Below are 15,823 nucleotides of genomic sequence, written 5' to 3' on the forward strand. Positions count from 1 at the left end.
ACATTAGGAAATTCATGCCAAAGTTCGGAAACTAAGATACACAAAAGAAAACTTGTAAACTGAAATAATTGCGTTGGAGGGTAAATGTAGTTGTTTATCATTTTTTAGAGTCTATTTTCTAAAGAGTACTGTTTTAAAATCCTATTTTTTATCAGGCAAATCTTAATTGCCAGTTAAGAGTTTCACACAAAGCAGACAATATTCACAAGCGGGGAAGAGTGACATTCATTGGTGGCTTGCTCTCTCAACTGTAAGGATGTTGAGTGAATAGCATAGCCTCTTGGAGACTGAAAAAAATTACAACCATAAGTACTGTGATCAAGTAATTTATGTGCCATGTCTTGTTTAACAGATATGACTAGGGTGATCTCTATACATATGTAATGATTTGTCTATATTAGTGATTATATGTGTGTTAGATCATATATAGGATCTGTATATATTTGATTTGTGTGTTCATGATTATATTATATTTTTTAATGATCTATGTATGTTTAAGATCTTGCAGTATTTAATTCACTTTCCTGTGGTTGTTTGTCTCAAGGCTGCTAACTGTAAGAAAGATCTGTATGTTAGTATTTTAACAGGGTGATTTCCAGTTTGATAGGTTCCCTGTTTAATCAGCTGTCTTTGAACAGTCTAGGAACACAGTATTTCATATTGCAGTCATGTCAGTATACTTGGCAAAATCTGATATTGCATGTGACTGGTGTACAGTTTTCTATAGGTGTGTTTGTGTGCAAATCATGCAGTTATTTCTCTCTTTCTGAATGTAAATTAGGATATATATTTACATGCATCTTTAAAAAAAAAATCTATCTGCTCCAAAAGGGAAAGCTGTTATATAGAGATGCCAATCTGTGACTTGAAAGAGATAACACTAAAAGCTTATGAAGAGTGAGGCTGGAGTTGGAGTTGGACGTTGAGATTGTGTGCACCTTGCCTAACATATGGCTTGACCTTATGCATTATGCATTGCATAGTCTAGATTGGGGATTATATTAGATAGTTGTAGGCTAAGAGAAATCAGTTTATGTTATAATTGAGAAACTGATTAATTTACCTGTGCTACAAGCACAAGGTGTCTTGGGAAGGAAGGCAGGCTTGATGTGATTAAGTAGGAAGTGGCGTTATTTGAACATGAAATGCTGTGTAGTATTACGCTGAAATGGTGTTCAGGAGTTCCCATGAGTTTTAAGTGTTAAGGGGCTGAGCTGCAGACAAGTAGTCATGATTATACTGTATGACAGGTTAGTCTGTGCCTTTTGCTGACTTCTTTAAGAAGGACTTACTGATCACTTAATAATTAAAGGTAGAATGTGAAAAATCTGTAAGATTATACTAGGGCTTAACTCGAAAGTAAGAATGTGGAGGACCTGGGATGAGATGAACTGTGCCAGTGATTAGCAGTAGTAAATAAAACTTTGAATAGCTTTCATCCCACAAAGTTTAACATATGGTAACTTAGAGTTCTGTGGTAGATCCATAACACCAGGAAAAGAAATGAAGAGAAAAGCAGCAGAAATTGAAGGTGGACTATTTTAACTCACTAGCTGGCAAGGGGCAGTTGTAATGAACTTGGGAGACACACTAACGTTAGGTAACTGAGCAGGAGTGTTTGTTCCCACTAAGCTTTTGGTGGCACATACTGGAGGAAAGAACTTGAGTCAGTTTGAAACCGCTACACAAAAAGAAGAGGGTGTTGCTATAGATAGCTGTTAATTGATCAGTACTCAATTCCTAGCTTTTCTTTATTGTAAGAAATAGAATGAAGACTATTAGAAACAAGAATGGAATAAATCATATTGCATTGTATAAATCAGTAGATGCATCTCTAAGTGTTCATCCAGGTCTTAAATTAAAAAAGTACTATTACAAAAATGTTCAGAGAAATGGTGAAAACTGTATTAACTGTGAAAACTTCTGTGGGAATACTGAGAAGGATGCAAGTGCTTATTCTAGTAAGCATTATAAGTGCTGTGTATGTAAGGAAAGCGAGACATCATTGTCTCGTCCTGGGAACAAGAAGGTATTCAGTAAAACCAGAGGGGAACAAAATTCAGAACGAGTACTTTTTCCACATATTTAACTTTATCAGGATGTCTTGCTTTGATCATTTGAGTTAATAATGGACAGAAAGTGGGTGTTAAAATATGGCAATATTTGCAATTCCACGCAGTAGTTAATGCAAAGAAATCCTATAAAGGGTTCTAAAACTTCTTTAATTGCAATGTTGTTGTGCTTTAAGCCCAGCTGGTAACTGAGAACCATGCAGGTGCTCACTCAATCCCTCCCTTTTCCCCCCTGCTCCTGGATGGGGGAGAAGAATTGAAAGAATGGGTTGAGATAAGAACAGTCCGATAACTAAGGTATAATACAAACCCACTAGTATTGCCACCAATAATAATAATAATAATAAGGGCAGTAAAAGGGGAGAGTATAAAAAACTAAGTGGTGGGAAAAGGGAAAAAATAAGGACAGGTGATGCACAGTACAGTTGCTCACCACCTGCTGATCTATACCCAGCCTGACCCAAGCAGCAATCTGGGTCTTCCAGGTAACATCCCCAGTTTATATACTGGGCATGATGTGCTATGGTATGGAATACCCCTTTGGTTAGTTTGGGTCAAGTGTCCTCTCTCTGATTCGTCCCAGCTTCTTGTGCCCCTCCTCACTGGTAAAGCACGAGAGACTGAAAAAGTCCTTGATCAGAGTAAGCATTACTTAGCAACAACTAAAAGCATTGGTGTGTTCTCAGACTAAAGTCGAAAACACAGCACTGCACCAGCTACTAAGAAGAACAGTAACTTAGAGCTGAACCCAGGATAAATTTAAATGTCCTTCTGGAAGAAATCTGGCATGGACAGCAATCCATTAATGCAGCTAACTCCTTGAATTTCCTTTTGGAACTTATTTCTGCCTACCATTGAATAAATGGTATTGGAGTACAAAGTCTTTGACTGTGGTTCAGTTCTGCAGTCCATGGTTATGAAATATGCATGTGCCGTGACCTGTTAGATCTGTGTCTTAATTTTTAAGCCAGGGAGGGCAATACTGGTATAAAAATGTGACCCATCACCCATGGTTTATTAATAGCCCTGAGATCATTGTTTTGAACTTAAAACTGCACAGTGAGATCTCTTTCTTACATATATCCTTAAAAAGAGCTGAGTAGGGGGAGAAGAGGAGGAAGGTGTCTTCATTGCATGCAGAACATACGTGCTTCTGAATAAGGTTTCTGTTGGAAAGGTTTTTATCCAGCAGGCTGAGCCACTGTTAAGCCAGAATTCTGTAGACCAGCCACTGGGAAGAGAAAATAATACTGATATCACGCCACCTTTTCTCTTCTTCCTGTTTAAAAAAAAAGGGTGTGGGGGGGGTGCTTAAACCAAAATAGAGTATCTAATTCAGTTCATGTCTGTTGGGAGTGTGTGATACAGTGGCTATATTCAGAGCTGTTTGAGTTTAAGCAGCCTGTTTACAGATTTAGTGTGGCCAAATGCCTAACACTGAAATCAAAGTCTGTTTTTATCTGAATTGATCATGTCATTAACTGACACGCACAGTTAAGGTGAACTTTGCAAAAGGAACTGTGAAATACTGCTTTTGCTAGCTTTTTTTCAGTACAGGTTTCTGAGTAATTCTTTAGATGCTCAAGAGCAAGTTCAAGCTCTTGTGCTCTTTATCATAGTAAAGCAGTATTGTGTGAAGAGTGATTTCAAGTATTGGAGTGCTTCTAGGGAGGAAATGGACACATTCTTCTGCAGGTATAGTAAAAATTGACTTAGTTAAATATGTAGATGCAAACACCTTTTGAAAAGCTAAGATACAATGTCATGTCATTTCCCTGAAGTTTTAATGATTTGAATTACAGCGCAGCTTAAGATTGCTTGAGTTACTTGGAGTGCTTCCAGTCTACTTGCTGGAGTTGGTAGGCTGTTTGATTTCTTTTGGAGATGCTAAGCTCATAGACCTCTTCAGGCTGACCAGGCTTGCTCTGGGAGAGCTGTGCTGGAGGCTGTGGGCAGTTCATTAGAAAGAATTCTTTGGGTCTGACCTGGCTCTTTGAACAGCACTGTCACACTTACGTGGTTTGGCCTTCTACTCAAAAGGAGTATTGTCAGTATGGGTGTTATGGGTAAAATGTTAGTCATTTTACCAAATCATTTTCATTATTTACTGAACCCAAATATTAAAATGGAGTTTCCATAGTAAAAACCAGGTGATGCAGCATGAACTCATCCAGAATCACAAACTTGAGCATTCTCAGTTTAATTCAGGACCTGTAATACAATAGACTCATTGATCATGAAACTGATCTGGCTTGCGTTCCCAGTGTGGTCACCACTTCTATACTTTGAGAGGTATATAATAGAAATGTTTAGCAATTGTGCATCTTTTTTCTCCTCCTTGGGTGGTCAGCCTATGAAGGAGACATTCCCTTACTTTCCCACCCCACCCCCAACTATTTACAGCATCATTTGAGAGTTCTGAAGGTTTTGAATGGCCTTTGGGTACCCCTTGAGACCTGCCTGCTGATTGTGATGGGGATCACTATGTTGGCACACATACAGAGTGTGTTTTACCCACGACCATTTCATCTGATCTCAAAAGTTAAGCAGAGTCGAGTTCGGGTCTTGTCTAGGGTTAGATGACAATATAGAAGGATCAAGAGATTTTTCCGTGAGGCTGGACAGTCATGAGTTGCAGCATGTGTGGGATAGTATGGGCAAGTATGAGGCCAGTGGGCCCCTCCAGTGCTTTGGAACTTCACCACTGAACAAGTGCAAAATCCAGAAAAATTAGTAAAACATTTAAATGAGGTGTGTTGTCATCCTGGTCATACCAGGATGGGACAAATCATGGCAATATGCTGGGTCTTGGCCTATGCTTACATTCAACGCTGTCCACCACCTTCAAAGGGAAAAAGAGGTCTCTGAGTCTCATAATAAAAATTACTCATTTTACCAAATGAGTAATGTATTGAATTGAAAATAAGCTTCTAAAGGAACAATTTCAGTGACTTAAGACCTCTTTTGGGTTGTGACAGGTGGAGGCAGCAGCAGTGTTCTCTGCTCAGGAGATGGAGGAGATTTTTTTTGTTGTTTGCTTATTTGTGTTTTTTTTTTAAGTTGAGGGGTTCAAAGCCTTACTTGACTTTCCCTCAGCCTCCCTGCCTTACAGTAGTTCAGAGATGTTAACATTCCTGTCCTACTTTAATGCTCTTTGGCCAGTCTTACAAGGAAACAAAGAGCGAGTTGATTCTATATGCACCTTGAAGTAATGGGGATTTCAGGAAAAAAGGACTTTTCTTTTTTTGGGAGTCTGCCCTTCTGAGTTTCTGAACTCTTAAATAAAAATGTCTACTTTTTCCAGAGCTGTAGGTAGGCTGTTGCTTTCATGTTAGGTAATTTCCAATAGGATGTGATGATCTATACTGTAAACTGACAAATATTTTGGTTTAAAACCAACAGTTTATAACACTGTTATACTAAGTCATAAATCAACCAGTCCTTTACATGGGTTCTTTGTGGTGTTTGCATCCACATTCTTGATTTTGCCAATTGTATACATACTGCTTCAGTGAATGTCACATAGATTAATTTCAAACCAGTGGATGCTTTTAGCTCTGTTTGAGTGCTCAGAATAATTCTGCTAGAAACAGAATATGATTAGTGTATTGGATGCTTCAGAAACCTAAGTTGATCTTTGCCTAAATGTGGATTTATGTCCAGTTGTCTGGATGAGAGCTTTTACTTTAATGTATGTGGTTATAGTTGTCTCTTGTATGAAAAAAATGCTGAAATCTTATTAAGTAATGCTTTTTTCCTTTAAAGAGTCATGTATGCCTTCTATGGCCTTGAGTGGAAGTAAAATCTACAAGGGAGAAGGATATCAAATAGATTCCCAAATTTACAGGCAGCCTTGTACAAAACTGATCTTTAAGAGTTTGTTATGGAGAAATTGTGTGGAACACTTGAAAAAAATTAGGTTAAATAAAATTACGTGGTGTCCCTGTTTTTACGAACAGTGCAGTTCTTGCACAGTATCCTAGAAACTCTTTTCACATGCCTTAAGTGTTCCTGTTCAGCATTTAATCAAGTGCTTTGTAACTTATAAAAAAACCTTCTGCAAAGATACAGGAACCCATTTATGAGGAACTGTGTTGTTCAGGAGAGTAAATGTTTTGTTAAGTGGAAGTAAATCTTGAAATACTTTTGTTGGCAGCAGGTATAAATGCAAATTATTTTAAACTTTAAGTGAGATTATTAAAAATATGTATTAGAAAAATAGAAGATATGCCACCTATGCCAAATTAATAATAATCATGTCTTGAAGATTGGGATTTTAACATAGAAATAAAAATGGCATAAATTGGCAGCTACACTTTCTGGAGGTTTTCTAGAGACGGCAAGCTAAAGCCTTTGAGGCAGTGTCTTAGAAGTAGCCAGTCTTGTTTTCCTCTCTGATTGTTTTGCCCCAATTTTAGAATCATACAATCATAGAATAGTTAGGGTTGGAAAGGACCTTAAGATCATCTAGTTGCAACCCCCCAGCCATGGGCAGTGACACCTCACACTAAACCACCTCAACCAAGGCTTGTCCAGCCTGGCCTTGAACACTGCCAGGGATGGAGCATTCACAACCTCCCTGGGCAAGCCATTCCAGTGCCTCACCACCCTAACAGGAAAGAACTTCTTCCTTATATCCAATCTAAACTTCCCCTGTTTAAGTTTTAACCCATTACCCCTTGTCCTATCACTACAATGCCTAATGAAGAGTCCCTCCCCAGCATCCCTATAGCCCCCCTTCAGATACTGGAAGGCTGCTATGAGGTCTCCACGCAGCCTTCTCTTCTCCAGGCTCAACAGCCCCAACTTTCTCAGGCTATCTTCATACGGGAAGTGCTGCAGTCCCCTGATCATCCTCCTGGCCCTCCTCTGGGCTTGATCCAGCAGTTCCATGTCATTTTTATGTTGAGGACACCAGAACTGCACACAATACTCCAGGTGAGGTCTCACAAGAGCACAGTAGAGGGGCAGGATCACCTCCTTCGACCTGCTGGTCACGCTCCTTTTGATGCAGCCCAGGATACAGTTGGCTTTCTGGGCTGCGCGCACACACTGAAGCCGGCTCATGTTCATTTTCTCATCGACCAACGCCCCCAATTCCTTCTCTGCAGGGCTGCTCTGAATCTCTTCTCTGCCCAACCTGTAGCTGTGCCTGGGATTGCTCCGACCCAGGTGCAGGACCTTGCACTTGGCATGGTTAAACTTCATAAGGTTGGCATCAGCCCATCTCACAAGCATGTCAAGGTCCCTCTGGATGGCATTCCTTCCCTCCAGCGTATCAACCGAACCACACAGCTTGGTGTCATTTGCAAACTTGCTGAGGGCACAACCAATCCCACTGTCTATGTCAGTGACGAAGACGTTGAACAAGACAGGTCCCAACACTGATCCCTGAGGGATGCCACTTGTTACTGGTCTCCAGCTGGGCATTGAGCCATTGACCACAACTCTTTGCGTGCGGCCATCCAGCCAGTTTTTTATCCACCGAGTGGTCCATCCATCAAATTGATGTCTCTCCAATTTAGAGACAAGGATGTCGTGTGGGACAGTGTCGAATGCTTTGCACAAGTCCAGGTAGATAACATCAACTGCTCTACCCCTGTCCATCAGTTCTGTAGCCCCATCATAGAAGGCCACCAAGTTGGTCAGGCAGGATTTCCCCTTAGTGAAGCCATGCTGGCTGTCACCAAGCACCTTGTTGTTTTTCATGTGCCTTAGCATGCCATCCAGGAGAATCTGCTCCAAGATTTTGCCAGGCAGAGGTGAGACTGACTGCTCTGTAATTCCCCGGGTCATCCATTTTCCCCTTCTTGAAAATGGGGGTTATATTTCCCTTTTTCCAGTCATCGGGAACTTCACCTGACTGCCATGATTTTTGAAATATGATGGACAGTGGCTTAGCAACTTCATTCACCAGCTCCTTCAGGACCCACTGTTGGATTTCATCAGGTCCCATGGACTTGTGTACGTTCAGTTTTTTAAGTTAGTCTCGAATCAGATCCTTTCCTACAGTGGGCCCAATTTTGTAGTTCTTAATTTTCAAAGTTCATGTTGCCCAGTGCAGCTTTCATCTCTTGCTCATAGTTTCTTTCACCTTCAATTGGTGAGGAATAAGGGAAAGTGAATGAATATGCTCGTTCATACTTGTATGAACGTATGTGTTCTAGTTCATACTTGCCCCTATATAAATTGGCAGCAAATCCAGCACTAGTTGTGCTGTTGTGAGTGTCAAGCTCTTGGTTCCTCAATTCATGGAGTTGAAAGATTAGCCAGATTTTAGAAGCAAAACTAATTTTCTTGAGGTTAAGAAATGTGGGCAATCTAAAGCAGTTGCATTGAACACAGTGTTGCCAAATAAAGACCTGTAATGTCCCTAGCATTAATGGCTTTGCAAGGCTTGGGAGACACTCAAACTAGTCTGTGTATACACAGAGAACACCTATTATGCAACCATTAAAGCTAAGCACATCATTCAGGTATGGAAAAAGCAGCTCGCTCTTAAGAAACCATCCTTAAAGAAACCTCTCGTAGATAGGTGTAAATAGAGCAATTTTACAGATGGCGATTGTGTACTGGCTTTTTATAGAATCCTGAAGAGAATTTATACTCCTTTACTTTACAAGTATTCCCTGAAGATTTCAGACTAGTTTATAAGTTCGGGGGGGGCTTTTGAAGTGTCCCTGAATGCATGTTCACTTGTACGGTACCTGAAAGGTTCTTGAATCTGACTGGAGTTTATATGAGTTCTTGTCAGACATTAAACTTTTCGCTGAGAGAGCTAAGGTCGTTAGTCAGCAATTTGTCAGCCGCCATGCAGTTATATTTGTAGGAGCCAGCTTATTGCAGATTGGCTCTGGCACTGTGAACTGCACTGAAGTGTTTTATTAGGGCTTTGTAGTTGCAGGAAGCATTGCCTGGACTTTCTGTTGTGTGTCTCATATAAATTAAGCAGATTTTTTTCTCTACATCAGCACTCTTCATAGGGAAAGACGCCTTACTTGTTTCTGTAGTTTTCTTCCTGCATAAAGTTCCTTTTAAACGTAAGCCAGATCTGTTAAGTAAACTGGGAGTGGCCATGTTGCTGCTGTTTTGATTGTTTCTAAGTTTAGGATTTAAGGGTTAGTCAGGGATTACACTAGACTGAGAGTTTAGTGTAACCTCTTGCCTAAAGCAGGGTCAGACCAGCTTGAAGCAATTGGGAAATAGCTGCAGATGATTTTATTGCTAATGTTAAGTGAGCTGTATTGTATGTTTTGTATTGAAAAAAATAATCTGGGAATCTACTCCTTTGATAATAATGAGAGGGCTTTCCAGAGTGAATATTGAAGCTGGTATTTCTGGTAGAAATACTTGCATACAGAAAAAATAGACCCCACCAGAAAATTCTACAAAAGTGCCTAGCATAACTCTGCTTTCTTGCCATATTCCTCAGCTTTCTCTGACCTTCAGCTAGCTCTGCTGTAAGGAAAAGAAGACCAGCGCAGATGTGGAGGAAAAATACACAAGCTTTAAGGGGGCTTATGGTTTAGTTTTCCCTGTCCTTGCTAATCCAGTGAGCACGTCAGTCCTGGAAGACTGCCCTGTTCATGAGGGGGTACGGCAAGGTGCATCAGCAGGGGTTACCTTGCCTCTTTTTTCCAGCTAGGTTTTAAAGAGTTGTCTGTGAAGTTCAGTAAAGTTCACTTAGAAATCAATTCCTAGTGTTATTACTCATGTTACTTGTATAGCATTATAACAAGCACAGCTTTCTCAAATTGTTCTGGTTTTAGACCAGGGACCATTAAATCCCTGGGCAGCAAAGTATTGAAGCTTTGGGTAATCACTTGTGAATTCCAAGTTCCAGAAATGCTGAGGAAATTGCTTTCAAAAGTAGAGTGTCTTGGTTCTTTCTGTCTTCTCTTTTTATTTTGCAGTAGAGCTTTATGTACATGGCCAGTAATCCTCTGTTTAAGATCAATTAATTCTCTGGACAAGAGAGATTTTCTTAAGACAATTTTCAGAAGTAAAATTTTTATTGAATGTTTGTCCTCACTTCTAGGCTTAAAGACCTAATATTTTGTCTCACTCTCACAGCTGTGATCCACTGAAAGCCAGTCTTCTGGTAAATGTGATATTAAATACTATTAAGTATCTGAAGGGAGCATTTTGATGACTGCAGTTGAAATTATCTGAGATAAATTACTAACTATTTTTCTGAACTCGGATGTTTTGTAACTTGGAAGGAAATGTAGCATCTATGATAAATTTCATTCAACTAAAATTTGCAGAAAGGTGCAAATTAAGAAAGAAAAGGTACACGAAGGAATCAAATTTGTTGAGAAGGATGTTTAAATGCTGACTTTGAAATAACATGATTCACTTTGGGAAATCTTAGTATGAAAGCTCTAAGTCTTGAATCAATAGTACATAAAAAGAATGAATCTTGGGTAGGTGTTAATCTGGCTTTGACCTTAGAATTACATACAGCTGTGGAACAGAGGTTATTGATGCCCATCCTAATCAGACATTTCAAACATTGGAATCTGAAAACTTAAATGATTTGCTTCAGACTCACATAACTATTTTTATTATTATTATTATTTATTTTCCCCATTTTCTTCCTAGTATTTTGGTACTTAAAGTTGTGTGTATTGGGTTTCTGTGGCAAGGCTACAGGGTGGCTTCTATGAGAAGTTGTGAGAAGTTTCCCTTATGTCTATAGATCTAATGCCAGCAGCTCCAAGATGGACCTGCCACTGGCCAAGGCCAAGCCCATCAGCAATGGTGGTAGCACCTCTAAGAGAACAGAGTTAAGAAGTGGAGGGAAAAGTGTGCAGGAGCAATTGCAGCTGGAGCAGAGGTTGCTCTGTAGACCTTGATGAAGACCATGGTGTGGTGTCCCCCTGAAGCCCATGGAGGTCTCTGATGGAGCTGATATCCACCTGCAGCCCTTGGTGGACCCCATGCCAGAGCAGAGGGGATGCCTGAAGAAGGCTGTGACACTGTGGGAATCCCATGCTGGAGCAGGCTCCTGCAGGACCTGTGGCTGTGTGGAGAGAGGAGTCTGTGCTGGAACAGGTTTCCTGATAGGACTTGTGACCTCACAGGGGACCTAGGCTGGAGCAGTCTGTTCCTGAAGGATTGCACCCCATGGGAGGGACCCATGCTGAAGCAGTTCATGGAGAACTGTCTCCTGTGGAATGGAGCCCACACTGGAGCAGGGCGAGAATGTGAGGAGTCCTCCCCCAGAGGAGGGAGTGGCAGAGACAACTTGTGATGAACTGACTGCAATTCCCCATTTCTCATCCACCTGCACTGCTGTGGGTGAGAAGGCAGAGAAAATCTGGAGTCAAGTTAAACCCAGGAAGAAAGGAAGGGTGAAGGGAAAATTTTTTTAAGATTGGGCTTTTTTTGTCATTATCCTACCCTGACTTGATTAGTAGTAAATTAAACTAGTTTCCCAAGGCAAGTTTGGTTTGCCCATGATGGTAAACTGTTGAGTGATCTTCTCCCTGTCCTTATCTTGACCCGTGAGCCTTTTGTTGTATTTTCTGTCCTCTGTCAAGCTGAGGGCAGTGATATAGTGGCCTTGGTGGGCACCTGGTCAGGCTACCACACTGTGGTTAAGATGTTCTATTTGACTGCCTTTCTGCTGGAAGTCATGAATTCAGGGTGAATGTGCAAATGCTAGTCTGTTAGTTGTTTGGGGTTTTTTTGTTTTTTTTTTTTTTTCAGAGTGGGGCTAATCTAGCTAAGAGAGTGTGCTGTAAGAGTTAAGTAAATGACACTAGGAAATCCTCAGAAGAGTTACATGGTTCACATTTTATTTCTAGAATATGAATTTATCACAAAGAACTAAAAGGCAAAGTTGGCCAGTTTTTCTTCTGTAAGTAAGCATAGGGCTCTCTAGAGAGTTTAAATCTGTTCCGAGGCAGGACTCTGAAGCTGCTGATGCCCAGGGTACACAAATTTGTTCAGCTGTATCACTGACTTTAGACAGGTGTTGTGTGAAATTCCTCATGTTCTTGTTGCCTGATAACCACCATTCCTTGTTGCTTTGCCCGAGGGGTACATGAGATACTCTGTATGTTGGAAAAAAAAGACTTCTGATGTGGGTATCATTTGGCCAAGGTGCTAATACCAGAGTTTTCATTAGCTAAAATGCAGTTCAATGGCTTCAGATTTTTATTGAAAGGGAGGCTGGTATTTTTTTCTTAGCCTTACATTAGATGCCCCATCCTTCTTTCATTTGTGATTACAAATTGTTGCTCTCATCACAAGTCGTCCACAATGGAGTAAGCTTCTCAAAGTGGACAGGCTGAAACAGTGCTGAGTGCTTTTCAGGGGAAAATCTTACAGGAACTGAGACAGGAAGTATGCAGATAGCTTACTGCCAGCTCAGGTGGAGGTGAGAGTGCCTAATCTGTGTTTTTTTAACCTCCATGTTCAGTAACAATCTCAAGATCTTTCTGTTCTCTTTTAAAGTACATCATTCTTCTGAGAGGGTGACAGCTCACATCTTCTTCAGTAGATAGTATCACATCCTGGGATTTGGCAGTTATGGACTCAGATCTCATGTAAAAGCTCTTTTCTGAGAATTGGATCTTCCATGAAATAGCTATAGCAAATGTATTTAGTAGGGAGCTAATGAAATGCCGAGTCCCAGGCACGGTTGGATTTTGAGTAGCACTTTTCTTGTTCTTAGCAAAATCCAATAGCAGCATTCTGCTATGCAGAAATAAAGAAAATGTCTCCTAGTTCTTATGCTCATTGAATCTACCCTGTCTTTTCAATTAAGAGATATCAAGATCGGTAGAGTCTGTGTTTGGAGATTTGACTTATCTCCATGAGACAACTATATTTTAACTGAAAACGCTAGCTGCATGTAAACAAAAGGTGGAGCATCCCTGTCAGTAGAAGCCTGTTTAATTCTGGGTTGAATTAGTTTATTTTTACTCCATTTAAATTCAGACAGATTGTCACTGCCATCTGGTTCCCAGAGAACAGCTATAACAAGCATGGTGAAGTCTGTGCTTAGATTTAATTTACCAGAATTTCATGTCTTGCTAGATCTATTATCACACAATTTCAGAAGACTGGGAACTTCAGTCGCACCAAATTTGTCGGACAACAAAAACAAAAGCTAGTGATATAAAACCTCAGTCAGACAAAAGAGCAAGGTATAGTTCCAGTCTGAAAATAGCCACCTATTGATCCTTTGCTGCTGAAAAGGATAGGATTCAGAAGGAGAAACACCTGGCAATATTCATGTTTTCTGCTGGCTGGGAGAGTCTGTGGTTCTCTGATTGTTCAGCATGGTTCGGGCTGAGGTCTACATCACAGGTCTGGAATATTGTTGAGTATCTGCAGCTTTCTAATTATAGACTCTGAGCCTAGTAAATAGGGATTGAAAAAAACAAAAGTTGAACCTGATGTATGATCTTGCATATGAAATGTGTGGGGTTTAATTTCTGGATGATGAAAGGTTAGGTTGCCTTCACAAGTGATACGGGGATAAACATGGGTGACAAAACTGAAAAGGCATTTTTAAATTGCTTTTCTGTTTCTTTTGATTCTTTTGACACTTTAGTAGCAGATCTTCAGTTGTTTATATTGAAGTTCCTCAGTTTTGTTAGCACTCATTTTGTCTTATTTTAGCACTGTATTTGAAGTCTGTGTTCAGTGTCAGAAGCACAATTACTTTGTAGCTTAATGGCTTAAAATGTGCTTATAATCACAGCATCAGCATCTTGAGTCAGTTTTCCTAGCAAAATGCTGTCCTAGGATCTAGTTGATATTTTTTTAATTGAGACCAATATCTTATGTTTGTCTGTTATAAAAGGATAGACTTACAGTAGAAGAATCAGGTGATTGAAAATATGCTGTTCTTAATCCAAAATTGGTTGTACTCAATATTGAGAAAGCTGGTAGTAGGAAAGTAGAAGATAACTTGCCTCTGTGATGGTATGCCTCTTCTCGGAATATATTGACTTGAGGACTCACTGCAGCTTTTGTTTTACTGAACGGTTGTCACTGGTTTGTGACAACCTGCAAAGGCTAGGGATAGATATAGTGTTTAGCAAAGTTGAAAAACAGAGGTGTTTTATTATATGAAAAGACAGACCTTTTGACAACATCTTGGGATGTCTTTGATAAATAGTTTCTTCTAAAAGTAGGATTTTTGTGACTACATAAATTATTGCTTAGTATAAACCGTATTTGCAAATAGAGCTGGTTGTATGCATGCATTGTGATAAACTGTTTTAACTCTGTTTGTTTTCTTTGCAGGCTGCGGACTTGAGTAAACCAATAGACAAAAGGATATACAAAGGAACACAACCTACATGCCATGACTTCAATCACTTAACAGCCACAGCAGAAAGTGTCTCTCTTCTAGTGGGCTTCTCTGCAGGCCAGGTCCAACTTATAGACCCTATTAAAAAAGAAACTAGCAAATTATTTAATGAGGAAGTAAGTAGAAATCTTAACATTGTTGCATGCAATGTGTTTGTGGTATCAAAGATCCTAGATTCTCAAAGTCCTGTAGGTGACTCTTTGTCTATATGGCTTATTGTTCAGTCACCACCTTTGTTTTTCAGCTGTTTCATTGTCTTGAAATAGCTACACAAAAACATTATTCATGAAGAAATTTTTGGGGGTTAAGATCAAAAATTAGGACTTTCTAGTTTGCGTAATACTGTGACTAGTGTTAATTACAGTTAACTGAGGAGAAAGAAGGTCTGCAGATCTAAATGTTGCTGCATGTGCTCTGCAGTCACCTGTTTCTGAGGCTTCTGGCTCTGAATGAGGAAGAAAACATTTATTTACTATTTAATTAATATTCTGGTCAACATATTAAATAAGGTGAAAATACTGATTTTTATGGGTAGGATGTTACAGCAGACACTGTCTGTATCAAGGATTCCCATAGGCTTGCATGGGCAAGACTAAGATATCAAGCTGAATGCTGCATAGAAAAAGCCAAAGGCTTGTGAGGTCTTAGCCATATGATGTTCCTGAAAGAAACTCTTCATCTACTTTTTTTTTTTGCTGCTGTGTGGTAAGAAGATAGAAGGGGGTACTGTTGGGGGTACTAATGCCTAGTTACCGGGCCACTGGCTCCCATTACCTGGTAGTACTGGCATTCTTAGAATTTTAAGTGTCTAGATGCGAACAAGGAAGGAAATCTGGTAACTGGTACAACTTTTGACAGCGCTTTCTGCAGAGGATAGCAATAGGAATTTGGGTGGGTTGGGGGAGATGATTGGTATTTTTGGGGTGTGAGGGATTTTTTTCTCCCTTTTGTGTTTTAATCCAGCTGCAGGTGAACTGTGGGGGATAATAGCAAATAGCAAAGAGCTTTGGTGGTTGGTTTGGTTTTGTGGGTTTGTGGTTGGTTTTTTTGTTGGTTGGTTTGGGGTGTGTTTTTGGTTTGGTTTTTTTTTTGGTGGTTTTTTTTTTTTTTTTTTTAGCTATTTAAAATTTGGATAAAAGCTTTGCAGATAAAGGTAAGCCTTGCTCAGCTTTCAAACTGAGCAAGCATATCTTTCCCCCCTCAGAGAGATGTGTTGCCTTGCTCTTTGTGCAAAGAAGGTTGAACTATTGTTCTCAGTGGGGATGTTTTATAATTAGAGCTAATTCCTCCTCAGATTTCTAAAAGTAGCTACAGCTAGATCAGAAGAGGGGTGCTTTTCTTCTTACCTAGCATTTTCCCACCTGCTCTGTCTGCTTGTGTCGAGTGGGAAACAGTGCTGGAGATTCTCTAAATGTTG

General features: G+C 40.0%; 1 protein-coding gene across 14 annotated transcripts in view; it reads left to right on the forward strand.

The window, feature by feature from the left end:
• Window positions 1-15,823, forward strand: part of WDR20 (WD repeat domain 20) — a 50,904-nt gene that overhangs the window by 17,889 nt on the left and 17,192 nt on the right. For 10 of the 14 annotated variants that reach the window (XR_009966508.1, XR_009966510.1, XR_009966509.1 and 7 more), the window contains one exon: window positions 14,340-14,522. The exons of 3 other annotated variants lie outside the window; for them this stretch is intronic. Coding sequence is in view for 6 of the 11 variants with exons in the window: in XM_062627943.1 (XP_062483927.1) it covers window positions 14,340-14,522 (183 nt within the window). In the remaining 5 variants the exon portion in view is untranslated. Of the gene's footprint in view, window positions 1-14,339; window positions 14,523-15,823 lie in introns of those variants that run through there. One more of the 14 variants, XM_062627941.1, reaches the window with a different exon arrangement.

This window comes from Pezoporus occidentalis, unplaced genomic scaffold, assembly GCF_034315485.1.
Source record: "Pezoporus occidentalis ecotype Australia unplaced genomic scaffold, CSIRO_AGI_Poc_V1 ctg31, whole genome shotgun sequence".
NCBI lineage: Eukaryota > Metazoa > Chordata > Aves > Psittaciformes > Psittacidae > Pezoporus > Pezoporus occidentalis.